Below are 23880 nucleotides of genomic sequence, written 5' to 3'. Positions count from 1 at the left end.
TTTTAACATTTATATTTGGCAGCTAGTGTAAAACACAGTAGGGCATTTTAGTTGGGTTTTAAAGAAAGAAACCAATACAGAGAAGAGATAATGATTTTTTTAGTAGAGAATCTCTCTGAGGGGTTGTGTTCATATCACAAACATTCACTTTATTACATTTAATGGAATGGACTTCAAATGCCAGTATATACAAGCCAACACTTCATTATTGGAGTTTGTGTTTATCCACTTGCCATTGTCAGCCTGTTCCCCTCTGTCTACTTGTGCTGCTCTTTGTAAAAGTGATGATTTATGAATATGTGGGTTAAATTCCTCACAGTACAGCATGGTGAAGTGGTTCAATAAAAAGATATTAAAGTAAAAAATCTATAGTTTCACATGCTCTGCTCACCTTCTCTGGAAATCCACAAGAAAAGATCCTTAAGTTAAGCAAACACTGCCTGCTGAGACTGTAACATTAGTTACAAACTGAGAGGCCTCACCCAACCAGAACTGCTGAATGGAGCCACTGCAGGCAATTCCAGTTCTGCCCACATAACTGCAGGATTGCCGCCTCTCAGTGATGAAAGCAGCACAGACCAAAAAAAGGGTGCTGGGGTGGGGCAATCTGCCATACCATGTTCATTTTACAATCAGCAAATAAAGGCTTCCAGTACTCTTAAGCTGTACAGTACCAAATGGCAATTGGTTTTTAATGTAACTGTGTGCCCACATGTCATTTATCTTTAAAAGAAAACCCTGATTCCTGTTGATTGCAGGATAAACAAAGCTGACTTTGGGCAGTTTCCAGAGCCCGATTAGAATATGATTTTTCTCAAAAAGTAACAGTCTTTCAGTCTAAAATAGAGAGTGAAAGGATGATTTAGACTAGCCTACTCCAACCCAAGTGTGCTTTTCACCCAGCAGCACTGCTGACTTGCCACAGCTGCACATAAAAGGAGAGAATGACAACTGGGCCACTTGTACCTATGGCTGGCAAGGAGTGAGAGCTGCTTGTAGCAGTGAAGGCTGAAGGTAACACTCTCCAGGACAAAAAATAATTTGTGAGGAAGACATGGAAAGTGGTAGAATCTGTTCAACTGCAAAATAGCAGGAAGGGTATAAGAGATGGGTTACAAAATGATTTTGCTACCTCTATTTCACGTTCCCAAATCTCTGAAAAAATGCAGCTCTACAAACAACAACCTTCCATGTGTCTTGGGAGTGGAGAACTTCAGCAAGTGAGGGTTACCTCAGTGAGTGACAGATGTTGAATGCAGTGAGGCACCACTGTGCAGTACCCAATCACTTTGCTGGCACTGCAGCAATCGGAACAAAGGAGCACCATGCACGGGAGCATCCCTTTGCTGCACTGCACTAAGCTACTGCTGCTGCTTCAGGGCTCTCACTGCAACAGAGCATCTATTGAGGCAACAATCACAGTCCCTCTGTTCTCTCTGGCAAACAAAAAATAACAGTCATTATCCTATACATCCTCTGGGACATGTCAACTCTAAGGTTCCAAGGTACCAAAATAATTCTGCCCTCTGTAGTTCTCTGTAGCTGCCAGTGGAATTCTGCACACCCATCTCCAGCCAGGTGAGGTGTGGAATGAAATGCAGGCATGAGCAGAAGAGCCCAGAACAGCCACTCAGCTGAACAGCTGCTGTCAGAGTCAGTGCTGCTGATGCATGCCCATCTCACACACCTCTGCTGGGTACCTCAGGAAACACAAGGAAGCTTTTTGTCCACATTGAATTCACTGAAGTTAGGTACCTGGATGCACCCAGTGGCACAATTCCTCTCCTGCTGAAATAGGAGAATGAAGCAACTAATTTCTACTAAAAATATAGATAATAAGCCCAATAAAACACATTGACCACCATGAAAAACAAAGGGAAAAGCAATTTGGAGTAATGGTCCACGTTGCCAGGGTTCTGAATTGTGAAATAACCAATAATCCTGTGCATTTTGTTTCTCAAGACACCCTTGATTTTCTCATGACTTTTCATGGTCAAGTCACTGCAGTTAACATTATCACTGGAAATCTCAATGCTTGTGAAGCTGATTTTCTGTTTATAGCTGGTGATGGAATTGTTGAAGATGTTGGTGAGGTTAACTTCTTCTATTTCTTCAGACAGTTCATTTGCAGGCCCCTAAGAAACAAGAGTGCACAGTTTTAAGATCTGTCTTCTCCTGTAGATGAAGGAGACCATAAGGATAAAGACATAAGAGCACAGCATCATGTGTGGTCATCCCAATACTCAAACATACCTTTCAGCTGCTGCCTAATCCTAGGAGAGCCTGAAGTCCCAGAGATGCCTGTTTCCACCACTGTATTTCTAGAGATATTTTTAGATCCTTGAGCAAGTCTTACTGTGGGTAATCCAACATCCATCTCCTACAGTCTAGCCATCTCTTTCTGTCTACACAGTAACCGAATAGCTGGGAACTCCAAACTGAGGTGGTAAGCCTCCTTTAAACCTGATAGGACTTGGGCCCTTGATGACCACTGGACTACAGTCCTACCTGATTATTTAATTTCTCACACTAAAGCAGAGTCCTTGAACAGCTCAACTCTCACAATCCGCACAGAACACTGTGGGACAGATGTTTGGAAGCATCTTCTGGAAAGGGAGGAAAAAGGGTTCAGCTTTCCTCTGACAGAAGGAAGTACCTCCCTTATTGGAGTTACCAGATAGAAGAGCAAAGAGTTGTGTTATACTGGCCCTTCTCTGGGTGCATTTGAAAGGAGCAGACATGCTTCCTGCTCACATGAGCTCAGCTCAGCACTATGGACCCAATCCAGAGCCAGGCACAAGTGCCTCTCTGGATATGGTCCTGTGAACCCAACAGGACTGCCAGTTAAGGCTGCTGCTCAGAAGTCTGCCAGAGACACAGCAATCCTGTGCTATTCATGTGTTTGTTACATGCAAATGTTTAGGTTTATTGCCAATTAGAAGAAGCATTGTTGACGTATCCATAGCAGGAAGACCGTTTGTCTTGTTCAGATAATAGAGAACTAATTGCTCTCAGTCCAAGACCACTGGCCTTAATAAGGTACCTCAGTCCTTACCTCTTCTGGTACTTTAGCTGCACTCTTCTGTGATGAGCTGTAGTGAGCCACTGCATATTCCACAAGGGCACCAAAGATGAAACTGAAGCAGATGCCAAGATAAACATCAATGGCCTTAATGAAACAGTTGGTTTTTGAAAGTGAACTTCGTGAGCCGATCATCAGAGTTGTCATAGAAAGCACTGTTGTAACTCCTTGGAAAATAGAGAGACACTTTGGAGAAGTCCTGGCCTACCCTTCTGCTCATGTCATTGCCCTCTGTTGCTGGCTAGATAAAGCACATGACTCCTTACCAAATCCAAATCATTCATCATAGCAACTGAAATGCTTTTGTAGCATTCACTGGCTTCACACAGGCTCTCCCTGCCTTTGGCAGCTTGGCTCCAACAAGCAATTTGCTATCTACTTTTTCATGCTTTCAGTAAAAAATCCCCCCATCCTCCTCCCTCCAAAGCACACCACAAAGACCGTGTGCTCTGTCTCTACTCACTGCAGTGGATCTCCTGGGACCTTCAGCTACACACAGCCCTACAGGGCACAAGTCCCTTCCACAGCATCTCCTCCACAACTACCCAGCTCTGCCCCAAAGAACAGCAGAAGGTGAGCAGACCATTTATCCCTGAGTAGGTAGCCCAAGAAAAATACTGTCTACCCAGCCTTCAAAGGCTCCTCTGCCTGTTTAAGTCTTCTCCATTCCTCAGGCAAGAACTCACCAATGCAGGTTCTTGCAGGCACTGAGTCCAGTGTGATCCAAAAAGAAACCCAAGACAACATGACAAGCAGAGTGGAGGGCACATAGGTCTCCAAAATAAAGTAAAGGACATTTCTTCTCAGTTCAAACTGTAATATCAGCCGTGGGTAACTGCCTGTTTATGAAAGGAAGAGACATGGTGAATGTGAGATTCCCAAGGACACCTGAAGTAAAACTGGGGCAGCCCAGCACCAGCCCTTCAGCTGATGGAGCTCAGCAGAGCTTATGCAGATAACACACCAGACTCAGGAGGACACACACAGCACTGAGGCAAAGAGGCATCTGAACAACCCCATCTGAACAGCACATGCCTTGCAAAGGGGCTCCTGCCCCTGAGCACAGCGGGAATGTTACAGCAGGGCTTCAGCTCGGAGTAGAGCAGGGCTGATGCTCTCACCTGTTCTCTCACACTCAGCATACCACACCTTTCCCAACACATGCTCTGAAGGGTACTGCCAGAGTCAGCCTTATCTGATGGCTGAAAAACACACAAAACATTTTTTTCTTGATGTCAGCAGGCTCTGGCTCATATCCCAAAGCATCCCTATGCCTCATCATCACAGAGAATCAGACCTCCATTTTCATTAGTGATTTGTGATTTTTAAGAATGGTATCTTTTTGTGCTCAAAAAAATTCAGTCATCTTTTAAAACCAATTTGTTGTAAATACTGACATAAGGGTTCTGAGTCTGGATCAGTAGTGTCTTCAGGATATAGTTCTGCTCTCTAAAATGTAATTCCCATTGAAGTGTAGAAACAAAGTACATGTTGTTCATGGGCTGTGTATGCAACAAAACAACAAAACATTGTTATTTTAAAAACCTTGTCATTCTGAGGTTATGGAGGAAAACTTCTGTGAGGAAGTTTTGCCCCCTTTCATAGTACCTATAATTGGAGAAAAGAGTATTTTACACTGATAAGGAAAAAGACATTGAATTCTGATCTACAAAAATATGTTATTCCATCATGATAGAATTGTAATTTACAAACAAATGTATATTTAAAAAATTAACTTTACTCCTAGTTAATGTAGACATTGCTCTCTGCAGTGTCTATAGGCTGCACACCTGGATAGAAGGAATAGACTTTCTTCAGGTATGTGTGGAGGAAAAGAAGGAGAATGAAAAAAAATCCATCAAATGAATACAGTATATTTTAAACCTCCATCTTTCTGTGGATTTCCATCTTATATCCTGACTACAAATAATAGGATGTCATCACCTTTCTGTTCATCTCTTTTTGTGAGATTAAGATCTGCTAATGGCTTTACTGCTTCAGGACTGAGTCAAACCATCCTAGCTCACAGGAGGAGAGGAGATGGGATGGGGAATACCCAAGAGCTTTCTCTGCTTTTTTCTCTCTCAGGTTTACCCGTCTCGTGCTGTGACTTGGAGACCAGGGTGTGGTAGCGCTCCACTGTGTACTGGGAGAGCCGCAGCTTCTCGATGCCATGCACGGAGTCGTTTCCCCTCAGCCAGGTGAAGGTGACATCGTTCTCATCGTAGCCCCCTGAGGAGAGCACAGACACTGTGTGACTGCTGAGGCCAGGGAGAGCCAGCTGTGCCCTGCTCTGTCTCCTGTGGGGAGCAGAACCCTGACCCTGGCACTGCAGACTGGACAGAGGCCCCTGGGCTGTGTCTGACCATGGGGGGACATCAGCTGTTCTTCCCTCACTGCCCTTGGTCTGCTGCTCTGGCTATGGACAGCAGCACACACCTCTGGGAATGACACACAACGTGCAAGGCTGCTGAGAGCCTGTTGCAGTTGTTTACATGGGGTAGTTATGTTTTCAAAGATAATCCATTGCTGACATACACAGCTTGATTAGATGCAATGGGATATTAGTACTGCTGTTGTTAACCCTCAAACACAGTCTCTCTCTTCAGTCTGAGAGGAGTGCAGGAAAAACACAGTGGTTAAAAAAGAGAATTCAGATCCCACTGAGCCCCTTACCATGGAACAGAAGCACATTTCACTGAGTCATCTACTGAAGTGTTTTGAAACATCAGAAAATGCATTTTCAGTTAGTCAGGAGCTTACAGCTGAGACTGCTATGTGGTTATGAAGCAGGCTCCTCTGACTGGGTACACGTTGTCCAGAAAACCTGCTCATAAAAACAACCTTTTCTACACGTCATTATTCCTCTCCTCAAAGGCATTAAGTTACTGAGAACAAATAAATGCACACAATATTTAGGTAATACCAAATTGCTGCCTCAAAGCAGTGGGACTCCATACATGCCATCTGAGTGTGTGCCTCCAGGGATGTAAGTGATGACGTGACCTCAGGTCATCATGACCATCAGTTTGAGGGATAAACCTTGTACTGAGATGCCAGCTTGCCATTCCCTTCAAAAATTTGACTTAATTTAGGAAACGAGTCCATCAGTTTCACTGATTTAATTATTTTTTTAAGAGCCCTTCTTTGAGACCATGAGTAAGGATGCTGTGATTCTGATAATAACCCATTTTTCCTAGTAGAAGGAATCAGATGCAGTTGCAGGTCTATTTACATCTAATTGTGTTTTCTTATTAGACACAAATTACCAGAGCTTGGGCGTGATGAACTCCTAAATTAGGTGTCCAGAACATGAATCCCTGAGCAGAATCCTAAACATGTGACTTTTCAAAGTTCCTAAGTGGTTTTATAAATTGTGGCTACTCAGGAAAATTTTATAATAAGTGATAGATTGTTGTTAATTCATCTGGTGTATATTTAAATAGCATTATTTCTGGGCACTTATCCTAATGAAATCTCCAGTGGGCAATATGTATGTAATTTCATTGGAATTATACAGCAACTGAGCATGATGTAGGACCCAATCAGTTTTAAACCAGGCCTAAACATGCTCCGCTTTAGCAGAACAGGCCAATCATTATTATTTCAGGAGCTATTCTTTGTAATAAAGTTAACCATGGTGAAATAATATGATTTTAATGTGAAAATAATATGCGCTTCCCTAGGTGCTTTATGCTGCAACCCCAGAAGTTAAAAAGCTGGTATGAATTTTCTGTGCTGAGATGGTAGAAGTTTGGTTTTGTGCCATGAAGCAGGAGCTGGCTGCCTGCTCATCACTGGTCCAGAGCAGCAGCACTGCACTGGCTGAGCTTTGGGGTAGCACCCCTGCAGTGGCCCACATTGCCCTGGAGTCTTTTCTCAGCCAGCATTGCCATAGGTGAGCTTTTAATTTAACTGAGAGCAGAACTCACTGATAATTCCTCTTCTAGAAACTTCCCAGTCTGAGACTCCTCTCTTGATGAGGGCCCCCATCCTCTGTATCCCCTCCCTAGTTGAGGGGCAGGTACCACAAACTTGACTTTGCCCTAATTTCAGCTCATGAGTTTGAGAGCCATGTTCAGCTTCAATTCTTGTGACAACCACCCCTCCAAATGTCCTTTTCCAGTGGGGATTTGGGAGGCACAATAGGTAGTAGCTACCTAAAGATGTGAGAATTGTTCCTTGTTGTACTCTATCACATGCTCTTACCCCACAAGTTCGTTTTGAAGAGGCTGTCTGTTCAAAAGGACCTGAATTTTGAAAACCAACCAATATTACATCATGCTTTTCTGTGCAAGATTGAATTACCTACACTTTAATAAAATATTCTTTATTACCACTTTTTTTGCATAAATTGCACGGTGATAGGAATTCTCTGGACTGTGGATTACAACACAAACATTTGAAGAATGATGACGTAGAAGTTGTTTTCTTTTGGACATTATAATTTGCAGGAATAAAAATCTACTCCAGAAAGCCACTGTGCTTAATCCAAATATTCAAGATGTGTAGTTACTTATGAATAAACAAAATTTATTTATTTATTTATTATTTATAGACTTTTCTAGAAGGTTATACTTACAGCTTTCTAGCTGCAGTCGGCATGTTTGTGTGTCCATAGGGTATTTTGACAGGTCCATGTTACAGGCAACAGTAGTAGTGATTCTGTAGGATGAGAAAGAACTCTGATAATTGTAATAAAACATGTTTTACACAGCAAACTGGATCACAAAGCTCTGCTCTGACAGTTAGATTATTTGGACCTATAATATGAATTAACTGAGAACCCTCAAGAAAATGCACTCTTTGCAGCCACCCCAATGAAAATGTAGCCCAAGCAGGAATTTTGCTTTGATCTGGTGGGATATATAGAGTGTAGATTCACTTTTTTTCCCACTGCTACAATTTGCTCATCTTAAGGAGTTAGCACTTGTGACATGAGGCACAGTGACTAAATGCACACATACTCTAGCTTGCTCTGACATGGAGGTAGGTGAGTTTTACTCTGCAGCTGAGGTAACTGGGACCCAGTTACTGCAAGCTAAGGAAAGCACTGTAGGAATTGCTAATTCAAGTGCTGTGCATCTTCCTGCAGTTCATGGACCAATACACTTCTTGGTAAAAACAGAAGTCAATCACTACATGGCACTGGATAAGCAAATGGTTTCCCACTATCAGTTAAACTTTTACTGTTGCAATGTCCTCCTTCCATTCCTCCCCTGCCCCCATCTGACTGGATTTTTCCTCAGTGACACCTAAAGTCATGAGCTTTCTGAGCAGGCCTCAGGATACAGCATGTACTGTGATAGGAGATCCTGATCTTTGACTGGCATTTCCAGAGGGCAGAACAAGGGGAAATGCATTAGCAGAGAATGGTCACAGCTGGCTTGTTGACCACAAACTTCTTGTTGTTGTTGTTGACCACTCCTGACAGCTGGTACCTGCTCCTGTCCAGGGTAATTCTGGAAATCTATTCCGAGCCAGCAGCAGCAAAGCCAGAGGTCTCCGTACCTTAAGGCATACAAGACGGTGCCATTAGAGAACAGCCTGATGAGGCGGTTGCCCACAGTGACGTCGTGCAGGAAGGACCTTTTTGACTCCACAATGTAGGTGTCTGGCACCCAGAGCAACTCCACCAGGCGAGCGTCCAGCGTGAAGCTCTTGTTGCCATGGAAGACCAGGCGAGGGTCTGTCCAGCGCTGCCGCAGGGAGATGGTGGCAGTGTAATCCTGGGAAACAGAGCAGAGCCTGCAGATGTGTGTCCAGGCACAGCTGGGGCACACCACATGTATGACAAGGGACAGAACACATCCTTATTTGACCTACCACAGCCAAGCTTCAAGCTTCACTTTCATCACAGATTTTCACTCTGTAATATTTCTAATACACTTCCACTCTAAGGTGTGGAGTTCGAGGACTAAAGATTATACTTACAGTGCTTTATGTTTTTAATGAGCAGTTATTGTTACCGATTTTTTGTGCCCATTTTGCAGGTAAGAGAACAGAGGGAAGCACACACCTGAGGCCACACCACAAGTCAATGACATTACAGATCAGTCATTGCCAAGAGCTGGGAAATTCCACACATACTAAAAATCTGTTCATAAAGAGACATTGGCACTTTGGAGAAAAAAGGTAAGTGAATTCAACCTGTTATGTCAGGGACGTCTTAAAAAAACCCCAAACAAATGAAAAAAGAAAACTTGTGTCTTCTCTTTTAATAGGAATTTTGAATCTAAGAACACAGGGATTAACTTGAGTTTGGCCTGCCAAAATCAACCTGCAGTGAGTGGAGCGTTCTCACAGTGCCCCACCAGAAAAGAATAAGCAGCAATCCCTCAGGTCTGAAGCTGATGCTTTGCTGAGCCTTCTGGACACCACAGGCACTGCTGGACTATTCAACTTCCTTCCTCACAAGGGATGCCACACAGGATTGATTTTTTCTATTTCCACAGGGTCTGATTTCCAGAAGGTGCTGAGTATTTGACCGGTAGGACTTTTGGAACCACTTCTATTTACTTGTAAGCCCACATTATTATGGCATCTACACAGTGTGCAGTCATAAATAAGCTCTGTTTTCATCCCACTACTGAAAGTGGTCAACAGCCCCTGAACAGCAAAGCAGTTTCAAAATGGTAATTTCTGTGCTAGACACACAGGAATACAAGTGAAGTCTCTCAGGCATATCCCAATCTTATCTTGTAAAATAAAAGTTCTTTCACTTACCATCTCACTCTCAGATATACTAGAAATACTTGCAATGTCCAGACTCATTGCAATTTGTACAGGTTCTCCTGCAGAGTGAAAGAAATGTTTCAGCAGAGAGAAGGGAAGTGTGAAAGGCACAGTAAAGCCACTCATGATGCTGTGCAGGGTGGTCACTTGTCCTCAGCCTCACTTGCTGTCACTAAAACTGCAGAGGCCCAGACACAGTTTTAGACCATTAGGCTCACAAATGACATGATCCAAAATGCAGTTGTCACTGTTGTCACCGTTAGGGAGGTGGAGTTCTGTGTTTGGTGATGGTAGAAGGGGGTTAAATACCCAGCAGCACTGGCTGCGAAGCTCAGCAGTTTAGATCAGCAGCATTTCGGTGGCATCTGCCGTTGGACAGGCAGCTAGGGCCACTTTGTCCTTTGATGCCAGCCCCCACCAGGCACAAAGCGTTGCCAGGAATCTCTGCACAGAGCACTTTACACAGCTCAGGGAGCGCGGGGCAGCCCCAGTTCCTGGGGAGGAGCCCCCGAGAGGAGAGAAGGTCCCTGACTGCCGAAAACAGGCGCTCCTGAAATGCAGAGAGCAGCGGCCTCTGCCCGGTTCCAGCTCCCACCGAGAGCGAGCCGCGAACCGAGAGCCGCGAACCGAGAGCCGCGGGCCCAGGAGCCACCACGAGAGGGCAGCACCGCCCCGGACAGGGGGACACGGGGATGGGGGACAGGGGGACACAGCACCGCCCCGGACAGGGGGACACGGGGATGGGGGACGGGGGACACAGGGACACGGGGATGGGGGACTGGGGGACACGGGGATGGAGGACAGAGGGGCACGGGGACAGGGGGACACGAGAACACGAAGACAGGGGGACACGGGGACAGGGGGACACGGGGACAGGGGGACACGAGGACAGGGGGACACGGGGACAGCGCGACCCCGCGCCGGGCCGGGCTCCGCCGATGCCGGAGGAACACGGGGCTCCGAGCGCGGCTCGGCGCTTTCAGCGCAGCCCTCTGCCTGGGTGCCAGCACAGTGGTGCTTTTCCCCGTAAACTGCTGAAACTCCTGTACAACATCTAAATCACAGCGAGAAACGACCAGTGGACACCATTTCCGAAACTCTTTCCATGTGGTTTTGACTTGGATTGTTTGTTTTAAACTGTTCATAAATACATTTCATTTGTAGAAGATGTGTATTTTTTAAAGCAGCTGTTGTTCCTGTCTCTGTCTATGCAGACTCAAGCCCACTGCTTTTACTGAGCACAGGACACAACTGTGAGGATGTGACCTCCGGGGAACATCACACCAGAGTCCTGGCTGGTTTTGTTTAACATTTGCTGCAGATGCAGTGGATCCCTGTTATGTCATAAAGAAAGAAGCATTTGCTCATGATGTCACAGGATGTAGAGAAACTTTTCTAGTCCTGCATCAGGTCAGCCATTCTAAGCATAACAAGATGGTAAATTCTGTGTTGTCTCAGACATTTATTACCATGGCCAGAAAAAGGAGCAGCTTAGGGCTGCCAGTAGCAGCGGGTCAGTTTACAATGGGAAATATCTATGGCCGTGTGAAAGCTGATGGGAAATTTTTCTGTCAAACAGGGTTTCATTAATGGTTCAGGCACAAAACCAAAATTAATAGAAATAGAAATGGTTATTGCTGTTTCTTAAACTTTCAATACTTTTCAGGTTCTGACTGTCATTCTGAGAAACTTTTTCCTCTATGTGATGACAAGCACTCACCCGGAAGGGTGGAGACCTGACACCCAAATTGCTCAATAGCCTCAGATAAGTTCCTAAATTCCTGCCTGCTCCTGATTCTCCAGAGGTCTCACCAGGGTTTGGAATAGGTTTGTGTCTCAGTGTGAGATGAAAGCATGTGTCAAAAGTAATAATCCTGGTAAGAAGAATGGTTTTGTTCCTCTATAGCTGCATAAATAGCTGTAATAGGTGTACATGACCAAAAGTAAAGCAGAAAATCACAAGGGTCAGGCTCCAAACAAAAGCCTGTACAGTTGGAACAGAATTTAGTTATTTTGTTAGGTCTTTCAGAGAGATGTTAAAGTTTATAAATTCCTGCTCCTTACCACACAGCTGGAGATTTTCCCAACCCCCCCACACACATGCACCACTAATCAAGACAACAGTGGATGTGCAGAAAGGAAGGGAGCCTAGGACACCAACCAATTTAAAAGAAATACAACCTTTGAAACTGCAGAATCCTAAAGCAAGCTTAAAGCCTGCTCTCCCCTCCACATGAGCCTTAAAGACTGATTTTAAATGCTCCCGTGTGTGGAGCCAACATACCACCAAAGTAGGGCCGGAGGTATTTGTTGTACCCCATGGTGAGGTTCTCAAATCCAGGGAGGAATGTTGTGCTCCTGCCATGCAAGCTGGATCCATGGCCCACAGAGCTCCTGGGGGCACAAACACCAACTGTTACCTGCTGGGGTGGGCACATCTGGTGTGCACCTGCAGCTGCTTCCAGCTTGTGTTCAAACAAACAAACTGTATAGAATTGTTATTAAAACCAAGTACGTAATTGAAATCACAAGCATTTGCTCATGTTGCTGTCTTGGCTGAATAATTAGCACCTTCAAGAGGTGGATAAATGGCAAATTGCCTCAGCTGATAGCTAAAGGTTGCATGCAGAATATCTTAAGAATGTTCTAAAAATATCACAGAAAAATCAAGCAAGGTCTGTAGATCACAAGCCTGAACAATAAACCCCACTCTCCCCTTCCCACTCCTTCTTGGACAGCCTATAGAAGGAATATCCATTCTTTTTTCCTCCCATTTATGACAACCTGAGACAAATCCTACAGCCCAGAAGCTCCTCCTTTGTAATCTCTAGTCCCCTAAATAAGGTTCATGCTCCTAACATGTGAGTGTCAGCTCCTACAGCTGCTATCAGGAGTAATATTGGAGGGGAAAAGTGCACTTCACAGTCAAACTCTCAGCCCTGCAGGCAGTGCTGCTCCAGCTGCTGGGCATACTGAGGGTCCAACTCTAAATTATGACATCAAATTTTATGTTTTGTGACTGGACATTGAAGGCAGGAGCTGTGTTATGAGGCTGACAGATCTGCACCCTCACACAGACAGTGAGAGGGATGGGGCTTGGACTGTAAAAGGTGACTGTTATGGTGCAGGGTGGCATACCCTCACCTGAGAAAACTGTAACCAAGTGAAAAATTAGAAGTTTGTTCTTGCTTTCAGCAGGAGGAGGTGGGAGGCCAAGCCTTTGCTGCTCCTACTGCCAGGACCCTGCTTCAGGCAGGAAGCAGCCATGGAGTTACAGCTCTCACCAAGAGTTTTTCTTCTGTTTCCTTCACAGCTGGGTTGATAGGGCCTTGGAGCTGCAGGATTTAGACTAAACAGGACCTTACAGCGGAACCAGGTTTTGCACAGTATCTATATAAATACTTCAACAGCTTTGGGACTTGTAGGTCCAAGGATGGTAATAGAGCTGAGAGCCTTGTGGGAGGCATTTCCAGTAAAAAACAACAACCCGTGCTGGTTCTGAACAGGAAATCAGGGGTTGCACTGTTAATGGACATATTGTGGTTTAGGGACCTATGCAGGTTGCTCTCTCCTCTACTGCATCCCTGACTGCACCCTGCCTTCTTTGGATGGGCTAGATAACTGGAAGAATAATTTCCTTTTGATCCACATTATTTATGTGAAACATCCTTCAAATGTTCCCTTTAAAACAAAACAAACCCCCCACTTACCCTTGGGTTGGAAGGAAAAGACACAGACTGAAGAAGGAAAAATATCTGCAGAACATGTCTGGAGATTGTTTCTGTATTTGCTCTGGTTGTCTGTGAAGAAGAAAAGAAAGACAAAGTTTTGTGGTTTAAAGAATATTTTCAGGGAAGGAGACAGGGAAAAGAAATGTTGCATGGTCAGAATTATCACAGAGTGATACCTGTTTAACATACCTGATACAGAGTGGCTCCTGCCCTTTTTTCTGGCTAGTATCACTTTTCAGCATGTTCTATCACTTACCACATAAAATACCCTGGTGATAGGTCTTGAAGTCCTTGACAAATTCTAGCTCCTCTCCTATCACTATGGGATGGCAATTAGCTGATGTTGAGAATAGCACCATGGAAAGAGATTGATTAAATAGGAAAATGTGTGGGTAGTTCCCAGAAGAGTCAGACTCTGAAGCCAAGAGAAAGCCTGCTACAGATGGCAGTTTCAGCCTCTTTTAGTTCCAGGCTCCCTTGCCCAGCCTCACAGAAGTGCTGTAACTCTGTGCTTCATTGACTGTACCTGGGATAAATGCCTACTATTAACAGCAACACTGGCAAGCCACTCATCGTGCAGAGGTCACTGCACTTCAGATGGGTTTCGTTGACTTTTCTGGGAGTGGAACCAAGTTTGGCTCATGCTGGCCTAGGAGCAGGTGCCACAGTGGCAGCTTTGAGCTGTGCTCTGCTCCACTCTAATCTCCAGCTCCTTGCTGGAAATGCTGCTTCAATCACACACCTTTTTTTCAGACCTAGCACATCTCTCATCGCACATGGCATGTAGGACCTCAGCTTCCAATGTGGCTGCACCATAAGAACCCAAACATCATGAGTTTTCTCCTTGGGTTAGATCCTTCCTGTAGCAGCTCCCCACAGCCCAGAGGACACTCTGCCTCCTCAGCTGGATGGACAGCTGTGATGCTGTGCCATGGGACAAGCAGAACACCAGGAAATAACAACTTTGCACACACAGAGTCAGTAAAACACCTGAACATTCAAGTACTATGAATGCAGGGCATTCCACTGGAGAAAGGATGGGTTTTTCTCAAAACACAATACGCTCTAATATCTGTCCCACATCTGCATTTACAACAAGGCTTTGCTCTTCTAGGCCATTCTCTGAAATGGTACTCAGATGTTTCTAGATGTTCTCAATGGCTCTTCACTATAATGTGAGAGTGCAGGACCAGAGAGAATCATTTACCCACTCACAGCAATTTTGATTGAAAAGAAGGAAGGTTGGTCTAGGTTGTTTAAAAAACTTGTAGAAAGAAATTAATTTTACAAATTAGACTTCAGTTAAAGTAAGCGACTTCATGAACTTCAGCTAAGGAACCTTTTATGAGCACCCCTGATGAATGTCCCATGTTTTTCACAGGATGACTGTAAAGACAATAAATATATCAAAGACTGGGAGGCAGCGAAATGGGAATCTGTAAGTACTCCTGGGCAAGAAGAAGGTGACACCAGTGCCCAGAGCTGATATAACCACAGCATTTCTTCACAGCTCAGTGTGTCAGTCAATGCAAGGGCAATCCTGCTGTTACAGGGCAGGGCCTTCCATTAGAGATTACCTGTACTAGGAAGAAATTATATTAAGGTTGTGTATTTATGTTTCTCTGTCCAGAAAAAGGTTTCATTTTAACAGAAAAATGTGGCCTTAAACACTGTTTGGTGACCAAGGGCATAGTCAGTACACCAAGAGGCTATGGAAAACACATGGCCACAAAATCCTTAGTGAACACTTCAGAATTTTTCTTCCAAGCTTCCAGGTAACAGGTAAATGTCAAATAAACTGTGCAGCTGCCCTGGTCATTTGGGATTAATTTCCTTGGTCATCTCTGATGACCATGACAAAGGCTTTCCCCTGCAGTCCCATGCTGGCAGGCACAGCTGGGGAGCTCAGCATTCAATCCTGCCATCGAGCAGTCGCTCTGTGTCCCAGGCCACTCCTGCAGGGCAGAAGCAGCAGGGACTCACTGACCTCTCCCAGCAGGAAGGGAGTGACAGACAGGATCACTGCATTGTGTCTCCACTCTGCCTGAGCACCTGCCTCAGCAGCACCTGCCCAGGACCGGAAAGGAGCAGGCAGGGCTGAAGAGAGGGAGTGAGGGTGAAAGGAGCTGCCAGTGATGCATTAATTGAAGATTCGACAATATGCTGACAGATGGGAACATAAAGAAAAAATAGGAGATGAGGCCTCGAGGAGCACAGTTCAGACACTATCATTCATCTTGCACATCCATTAGTATGTGTTTCTGCAGGGCAGTGAAACACTCCTCACTGCAGAAGTTTTGGTGGAAAACCAGCCACATACTGTCCTGAGCACCTCAACAGCCCACATTTACCCGAGACATTTATTTTGCTCTTGCAGGCAGCACAGTCAAAGCTGCACTGCAGCTACATGTCCTTCCACACCAACGTTCAGTTTTCCTCAATAAATACTCAATATAAGCACAAAAGTATATCATCTGGATTGCTTTCCACACTACCTTATTTTAATGACCATTCACCACCATGTTTCTTAGTGCAATGTGGAATTTAATACAGTAGTAAAACAAGTAAAACAAACAAACAAACAAATTTGGAACTGTCCTCATTTTAAATCACTCAAGAAATAACAATGTTCCCTGCTTCTAAGAACAGAGAAATTAAGCTACTCAGAGGTCACGTTATTTGTCTCAAGTGCCATCAGTCACAGACTATCTGTCAAGATGAACATGTACCAACCGCTCCTCGCTCAGGTCCTGTCAGGCGCACACCTGCCCAGCGCTGAGGGCAGCAGCCCTGGCAGCCACACCAAGGCACTGCAGCGTTCCCCTGCTGCTGCCGGAGCTCAGCCCCGCGGAGCAGGGCAGCAGCACCCTCCAGATGTGCTGGTAAATTCCCTCCGCATTCTCCACATTCCATTCGGATCCACTGCCCCAGACCCTGGGCCCCTCCCTGCCGGGGTGTGGGACTGGCCGGGGGCAGGCACTGGTCTGCCAAGTACCAGTTTTATTTGTGCTAATCCTTCACACAAGTGACCATCAATAACTGCTAACCTACTTCCTAAAAGACACAGATCAATTGACAGAGTATTATAACCCCTTTGAATATTAATGCCCTATCAGGGAGACAATTGCACTGGGCCTAGAGACTCCTCCACTATTAGAAATTATACCCCAGCCTTAAATAAATTAACTCAATTAGTGTCTTACTATGAATACAAATTCCTGCTTAGGGCTTGCAAATAAAATGATTTAGAACTGTTCTTTGAGGAAAGATGGGGTGTTTAAACTTGCAAAAGAGCAAGGGCTGCCATATTCATTAGTCTTTTGTTAGAAATAGACTGCTTTGTCAACTCAAACTCAAGGCATCCCTTTTGGAAGGGAGAGGGAAGAATCTGGGAAATTGTTACATTTTCTTACTCTAGGCTGCACAGTTTCAGTCTGCAAAGATGCAGATGTCTGCTCCAAACTCCAAAGGCAGCTCAGGGCCAGGCCAGCCCTGCCCCAGGGGCCCAGTGCCATCGGCACTGTGTCCCTGCAGCATAGGGCACCTGCAGGACATGAAGGGGCACAGGCTGGCGGCACTGGCCAGCAATCTGTGCTGCTGCCTTGCTCCCTTGCTCGGTGCTGGCAGCAGGTGGGCATGGTCACCAGCTCTGAGAAACTTAATCTCGATCCTCAAGGCTGGAAGGAGCCATTCTGCCTTGCTCCGGGGTCAAATTTTATCTCAAAAGTAGATGCAATGTTTTGAGTTTTTACTTTTCAGTTTGTACATACAAACAGTTCAGAACTGCAAGACATACATGAAAGACACAATTCAGAATCAATAAAGAGCCACACTGATTCCACTTGACTGAAACAGAAAGGTTTGCAGAAGCAACCAGAGATTCAGCTTACTTGTCTTGCCCTAGATAGAGGAAAATTCCGCCAATAGCCACACACAAAGACCCTTAAACAAAGAGAATTTTACAAGTGGCTCAAGGAGCTGGCCTCAGCAGCAGCCTTCTCCTCCTCCATGCCTTCTCTTTGCTGCACTGGGTTTGCACAGGTTCCTGTTGCATGCCCAAGAGATGTATCAGTGAGCTGCTGAGCTGTTGTGACACAAACTCTCCTAGAAGGAATACTGCTTGTATGCTGCAGCTTTTACCTACAGCATCTGAATTCCCTTCTGGTCTCCCTGAGGGCTGGGAGAAATTTAATGCAGGTCTCCAAAGTAAGAAATTGAAACAAGAAGAGAGTGTGGACAGGGAGAGGGGGTGCAGCCTGCTTGGGACGGGAGGAGACAGAAGCAGTGGCAAGAGCAGCTCTCTCTCTCCCCTCCTTACTCGCCCCCACATCTCCAGAGAACTCACTGTGGTGCCCGAGCTACCATGAGAACTTCAGGCACCCACCAGCACCTGTGGGCACCATTTCCCAAATCCTGGGTCAGAACTCCCAGCTGCCTCAATTTCCCCACAGGCCTCACATTAACAGTGGCATGCAGCCACCAGCCCCAAGCTGGCCCCACTGCCCAGGGACCAATGCTCACCCCTGGACAGCCCACACAGACATCACCACCCACTAGCACAGGGCAGTCACATTTAGGGACACCGAGCTCTTCAGGTGATGTGCACTAAGAATGAGTGTCAAAGCAATCTGCAAAAGGTAAGGTGAGAGCAACGCCTTGCCAACCCTGAGCAGCAGGTCACAGCCCTGTGGGAGGGCAGCAGCAGTGCTCATCCCCATCCCAACCCTGCAGCCACCCCCCTGTCCTGGCACCTCGGGGTCCCTGCTCTGTCTCTGGGCGCCATGGGTTCGGCTCTGCCGCGGTGCAGCCAGGGCTGATCCTCGCTGGGGCCGGGGATCCTGGGGGAGATGATTCCTTAATAGGCTGCTCTGTGCTAGCACAGGGCCACAGAGGGAGGAATACCTTATCAGCCCTGATCTGGCTTTACAGCCTGCTTGCTGCTTTGGTTCTGCCTCCCAAGAGCAGAATTAATTGCTGGGCTAGAAAATGCAGATAAATCAATCAGTTCATAGCACATTTATTTTCTGTAGCTGTGCATTGGGCTCCTGGCAGCTTCAAACAGAAGCAACACCCACTCATACTGTGGGAGAGGTGAGGGTGAGGCTCTTGGCAAAGACTACCTGCAGAAAGGAGCACAGGCAGGACAAGGTGGGGGCTCAGCACCAGCAGTAACCTGGAGCCAAATGCCATCCTAGCAGCAGTAGTGCCCCACTTCAGCCTTAAAGGTGACTGACAGGCCAGACCATTGCAGAACTTATCTTTCTAGGATTTCCAAAATGAATGCCTGAAAGACAGGCTAGAAAGAGGAGAGAGAAAACTGACATTCTGCGAAAAGAAATGCTGTTTTATACTGTAGACTTATTTACAGCAGACTCTGTGACTTGACAACAGTGTCTACAGCAACAGAGAAAATAAACCACTCAGACGTTACCAGTTGTTACTCAGTCCTTACCGCTTTTTTTGGGTGAAATGATAAAGCAAACACAAACCTCAAACCAGACGGACTGCACAGGAACCACTTTTAGTCAGTGCTTTCCCACCCATGGCCCTGGTCCCAGGCTGCAGGGCTGGTCAGCTGTCACCATTGGCTGAGGCCTTTGCCAGGGAACACATAAATCCAGGTAATAATCCCCTTCCCTTCCCTTCCCTTCCCTTCCCTTCCCTTCCCTTCCCTTCCCTTCCCTTCCCTTCCCTTCCCTTCCCTTCCCTTCCCTTCCCTTCCCTTCCCTTCCCTTCCCTTCCCTTCCCTTCCCTTCCCTTCCCTTCCCTTCCCTTCCCTTCCCTTCCCTTCCCTTCCCTTCCCTTCCCTTCCCTTCCCTTCCCACCAATGCCCTCAGTGCCCAGCCCCATCCCACATCACCTCTGTTCTTTCCTCCTGCTCTGGAAAAGGGACTTTGATGCAGCAGGTTCCTATGACAGCTCAAGCCCCACAGTTATGGGAGATGCCATTAGTGGTTCTGTATTTTGTCCTGTTGTTTACCTTGTAGATCCAACACTGCAATTTTTTCTCCCCACAATTTAAAGTGCTTAGTTAGAAACCAAGCAAATGCAGCCCTGTCATCCCTGTGCCTCAAGTGTCATCCTCACTACTCATGGAACGGCAGGCTCCCCAGGGGAGCGGGGCTGGGGGTGCCCTCAGCTGCTGTGTCTGAGGGGCAGCCATGGGCAGCCCTGAGCCCCTCAGAGCCCCCGGGTGTCCAGCATTCTGCAGCAGCCCTCAACACCGGCCACTACCCACGGTGAGGCAGCTCTTGCTGAGAAATGCCCTGCAGGTTCCAGCTGCTCTTCGAGAAACATGCAGTGCTCACAGCAAATGCTCTGTCCTGAAACACAGAACACAAACCTGCTGTGTTCTGAAAAGGGCCAGTGATGCTCATACCAGAACCAGAAAGAGTTTCATGTAAGAGTAAAAGTTCTGGACTGATAACAGGCATGTTTTTTTCCAATCCGTAACCCCATTATTTCCTTTATGATGTGTCCTATTACAATCTAAAAACATTTCATCCGTGTGTGAAAACATCAGCACCCAGTGTTCATGCTTTTTAACTCCACTTTAAAGAGAAAGAGTGTGATTTAAATGTAGAAGAAGATTGGTGTGACCTCTTGTCAGACACAGGAATGAGTTTGGGAACTGACAATTAATTGGACACTCAGTTTTAAGTGCACAACGTTCTGTTATAATCTCAGATAAATGTACAATTGTGGTTTTATCTTTGGCCAAAGCTCTTACCCGATATGATGTCATTCCATTTTGCTCCCTAACTTGTTAAATAAATATTGCATCCATACAAGTGACTTCAATTGTCAAAAGCTGGGCAGATAGATATTTTAACTAAACCAGATTAGGATTTATTGGAATTAATTGTGTACTTTTATGTTTATAGGATGAAATACACTCAGAGACAGCAAATCAGATCAATATGTACTCATTAATTGAGCTGCAGTAAGTACTAGTTTCTAATTTTCATGTTCAAGAGACAGAAAGTTATCTGTACTAATAATGCCTGGTATTTCGAACTGTTCTGATCACTATAAACATCAAAGAAGTTTAATTAAAAGGCTTTATTTTAGTTTAACTTTCCCCTAGAGGACCTAGGCTTATATTGTTCTGTCAAGAGAGGGGTGAAGAATATTTTTAAGGAAAAAAATCCTTAAACACTTTACATTAATCCATGATCGCTTTATGCTTCTTGGCAAATAAGATGGCACTTACCAGTGGGATCCATCCCAGGGGCTCAGCAGTATCTCCACTGAACAGCCACAGTGCCTCGGGAGGTGAGGATGCAGCAGGGGCCCCCACAGCTCTCAGCATCTCTCCAAGCACTGCAGCAATATGCCCAATTCAAAATCCTTTGGGTTCTCATTTTGTCCTGAACAGTCACAGAGAGCTGCCACACACACATCCCAGTGTTTTGGTGCTGAGGCAGCTGGACGTTGATTATCGGACAACACTCCCTATTATTATTTTCATTATTTCAGAATAATAATTCTTGCTGAGGAGCTCTGGCCAGTTGAAGACTGTGGCTTCATGTTATTCATGTGGGATATGTGTGCTCCCAGCAGAGGAGTGAAAGAGCAGATAAATGTCTCACCTGAAGCTCTTGTCCTCTGCTGTTACAGGTGAGCACTGGTCCCCAGGAGCTCCAGCATAGCAGGAGTGGGAGCTGCTCCTTGGCAGAATCCTTCAGGCACAGGTTTGTCAGCTGCCAGGTGTGTGTGTGCTATCTCCAATGGGAAGGACCTCTCTGAAAAGCTTCCCCAAAGAGCACTTCAGAATTTCCAAAATTTATGTCCAAGGAGCAAACTTTTTCTGCTTTGGGGTGAAATAAAATGAGGTCGAAAAAATCACCGAGGCTCACATAGGTTTATCTTGTTAAACCTATCAAACAGGTGGGTTTGCCAGCAGGAAGACAGCTCTCATTACTTAGCATGGGTTGAGGCTTGGTAGTCTTAAAAATGCCTCAGCAAAAGGCAATGCAGTACAGAAACATATTTTGTGTTTAAAAATAGTCTCAACAGTTGTTGAAAGGGATTAAGCAATGTTTTTTCCTGTATCAGCAAATGGAGCAGGGCAGACAAAGTAAAAGGGTAACTCTGGGAATGAGGAAATTTTATCTAATTTACTGCAGCCTGAGGTGAAACATTAACTCAGCTCTGAGCTCTGATGAAGTGTAAATAGCCTGAACAAAAACACTGCTGCACTTGCTTTTGAGGGTATGAAATCAGAGGTCCTCAAATCTCTGAATGGTATCACAAAACACACCTTCCATTTTACTGAAGCATTCGCTGAAACGTTTGTCTTTGGAGTAGGTAGTTTTGAACACTGGCAATAAGAAAAAGGAGAGAATTTTATGACAGAAGTTTCCCAAAAAACTATGAAAATAGTTTAAAGGTATGAAACCAAAATCACTGCAGATTTACCTTCAGGTTTGTGTCTCAAAGGACAGAAAAAGTCTTTACAGCATTTCCCCACAGTTCAGCAGGTGCTACCTGCAGGGATCCCTGCCCTCTGTCTGTGAAGAGCTGGAGCCAGATTGCTGCTCCTTGGACACGGCATAGAGCAGGTTTCAGGCCACTCCTTCTCAGGGTCATCCTTGATCTTGATCTGTGTCAGAGACATAAACCTGTCTGCCTAGGAATGCACACACCAAACCAAAAGGGAATCCATAAAAATGGAAGGAAAGATCTGACATTTTCCCTCATGATTACTTAGTTTATCTTTGTTACAGTAAAAAGCACCTCCAGACCTGGCAAAATAAAGTAACCAAAAATCATGAAAACATCTGCGAGTTGATGAAGAATATGCCATTGGGTATGAGAGCGATAATTATCTGACAGGGAGAAAACGTCTGGTGTCCTTAAAGGCTCTGTAGCCTATTGCTACACCTGCAGTCACGCCATATCATCACACACCCCTGAGGAAGCTTTGTGGCATCTGGAAAAGTACTGACCTGTATGTCCCCACCATGGGGACCAGCAGTGCCCTGGCAGAGCCTTGGTACAATTATCACAGGGAATTTCTGTATGCCAGGGCCATATCTCTGCCTGCCAGTGGACTGGGAGATTGACATGAGAAGGAATAAAGCTGATGTGCAGTTCTGGCCTTGTTATCAGAGGGAAGGAATAGCTCATGCAGTTATAGTTTGCCTCCGTGCCACATTCAGGCAATCAGCACTCACATAACAATGGCTGAGAGGAGAAGCTGCAGCCCCCTAAAACTGCTGTGCTGGTTTGGTTCCAGCCTGGCAACCCTGGTGATCTGTGCTTGTGTCTAGAGCTGCTGGGCTGTGTCACACGGCGGAATGACACGAGCTGTCCCCATGGCGCATGTGCCGCCCTGGCGGGGGACGACTGGGTCTCTGCAAAACTCATCCACTGAACATGCTTCAGGGAAATTGAGGGCCACTTTGGGAATACTGCACTCCTCCCTGTGATGTCCTGAAAAGCACCATCTTGAGACACACACATGATTTGCAAGGGAAAATATAAGTCTAAGAAAGATTAATTCAGTGGGACTTACTGTGGGAAATCAAGGCATAGAAAATTCTAAAAACTTCATGCATGCAGCCTCAAATATAGCGGAGAATACAGGGTTTAATTTGAGGCCTTGGAAAAGGTTTCCAACTTTAGAGACCATAAAGCAAGAATGTGGATTTGTAGTTCAAGCAGAAACATATTAAGCTTGATAGTGGAAAGTTTAAGGTTTTAAAGTTATAATATCGAAGTAGTTACAAAGGTAATAACAAGTTTTAAGGTGTAGTTCTGTAGGATTCTGTGTCACTATATGATTGGACAAAATTGTCCGCATTGTTAAAAATGACCCTATAATAATGGCTTTTGCATTTGTGTATTAGCTTTTATATGTTGTTATTGATTGTAAGTATTTAAATATAGCACAATTTATAACTCCTTTTAGTGTTTACTAATATAACATAGTTTCTCATTTTAAGTATGCACTGTATAGCCCATAGAAATAGTAGTGTGATGAATATATTATGTTAATGTATACACCTTATACTTATAAAAATAATAGTGTAATAAATGTATTGTATTGTAGGCCTTAGCAAAATATAAAATGTTAAAATACTTCTATGTAGCCGAGAAAACTGTATAAAGCAATTAAGTTGTTTCCCACATCTGCTGACTGACTTCTCTAAGTGGTAAGATAACCATGACACAAACCAGAGCACCAGAAGAGAATTAGAGAAGAACTTGTTAACTCCTCGTTATCAGAGAAGTGTGAAACAACAAAATGAAGCCACAAGAAGGAATAAAATATATTGACCTGATCTGCTGAATGTCATGTAGATAAGTCAGAGTAAAAAAAAAAAA

At 45.1% G+C, this 23880-nt stretch overlaps 1 protein-coding gene and 1 long non-coding RNA gene across 12 annotated transcripts; one reads left to right on the top strand and one right to left on the bottom strand.

The window, feature by feature from the left end:
* Window positions 1-79: 79 nt before the first annotated feature.
* GABRP (gamma-aminobutyric acid type A receptor subunit pi) lies at window positions 80-21280 on the bottom strand. 11 transcript variants are annotated; one of them, XM_063413921.1, is made up of 12 exons: window positions 20762-21175; window positions 19409-19871; window positions 19038-19143; window positions 13528-13617; window positions 12102-12211; window positions 9809-9876; window positions 8594-8811; window positions 7665-7747; window positions 5177-5314; window positions 3769-3921; window positions 3056-3249; window positions 80-2135 (listed from the first exon to the last, which is right to left on the bottom strand). In XM_063413921.1, exons 4-12 carry the CDS (start codon window positions 13581-13583, stop codon window positions 1821-1823), a joined length of 1335 nt encoding a protein of 444 aa, XP_063269991.1. In that variant the 5' UTR covers window positions 13584-13617; window positions 19038-19143; window positions 19409-19871; window positions 20762-21175; the 3' UTR covers window positions 80-1820. The 11 variants fall into 11 exon arrangements, with proteins under 11 accessions (XP_063269991.1, XP_063269997.1, XP_063269993.1 ...); XM_063413927.1 differs by lacking the exons at window positions 12102-12211; window positions 19038-19143; window positions 19409-19871 and having other exon boundaries at window positions 20762-20871; window positions 21141-21280; XM_063413923.1 differs by lacking the exons at window positions 19038-19143; window positions 19409-19871 and having other exon boundaries at window positions 21141-21275.
* On the top strand, window positions 19031-21305 carry LOC134559293 (uncharacterized). Its single transcript, XR_010082496.1, has 3 exons — window positions 19031-19169; window positions 20433-20491; window positions 21169-21305. It is a non-coding gene; the product is annotated as an uncharacterized LOC134559293 (long non-coding RNA).
* Window positions 21306-23880: the final 2575 nt, after the last annotated feature.

This window comes from Prinia subflava, chromosome 16 (assembly GCF_021018805.1).
Source record: "Prinia subflava isolate CZ2003 ecotype Zambia chromosome 16, Cam_Psub_1.2, whole genome shotgun sequence".
Classification (NCBI taxonomy): Eukaryota; Metazoa; Chordata; class Aves; order Passeriformes; family Cisticolidae; genus Prinia; species Prinia subflava.
This window is presented reverse-complemented; position numbering and strand designations above follow the sequence as displayed.

What these genes read in the sequence shown, in the direction of transcription:
- GABRP (XM_063413917.1), bottom strand. Translation starts at nt 13,790, where the DNA reads ATGCTGAAAAGTGATACTAGCCAGAAAAAAGGGCAGGAGCCACTCTGT. An exon ending in CAGGAGCCACTCTGTATCAG is followed by an intron (nt 13,618 to 13,737) that starts GTATGTTAAACA and finishes TCTTCTTCACAG; the next exon opens with ACAACCAGAGCAAATACAGA. An exon ending in CAGCTAAAGTACCAGAAGAG is followed by an intron (nt 2,136 to 3,055) that starts GTAAGGACTGAG and finishes CTTGTTTCTTAG; the next exon opens with GGGCCTGCAAATGAACTGTC.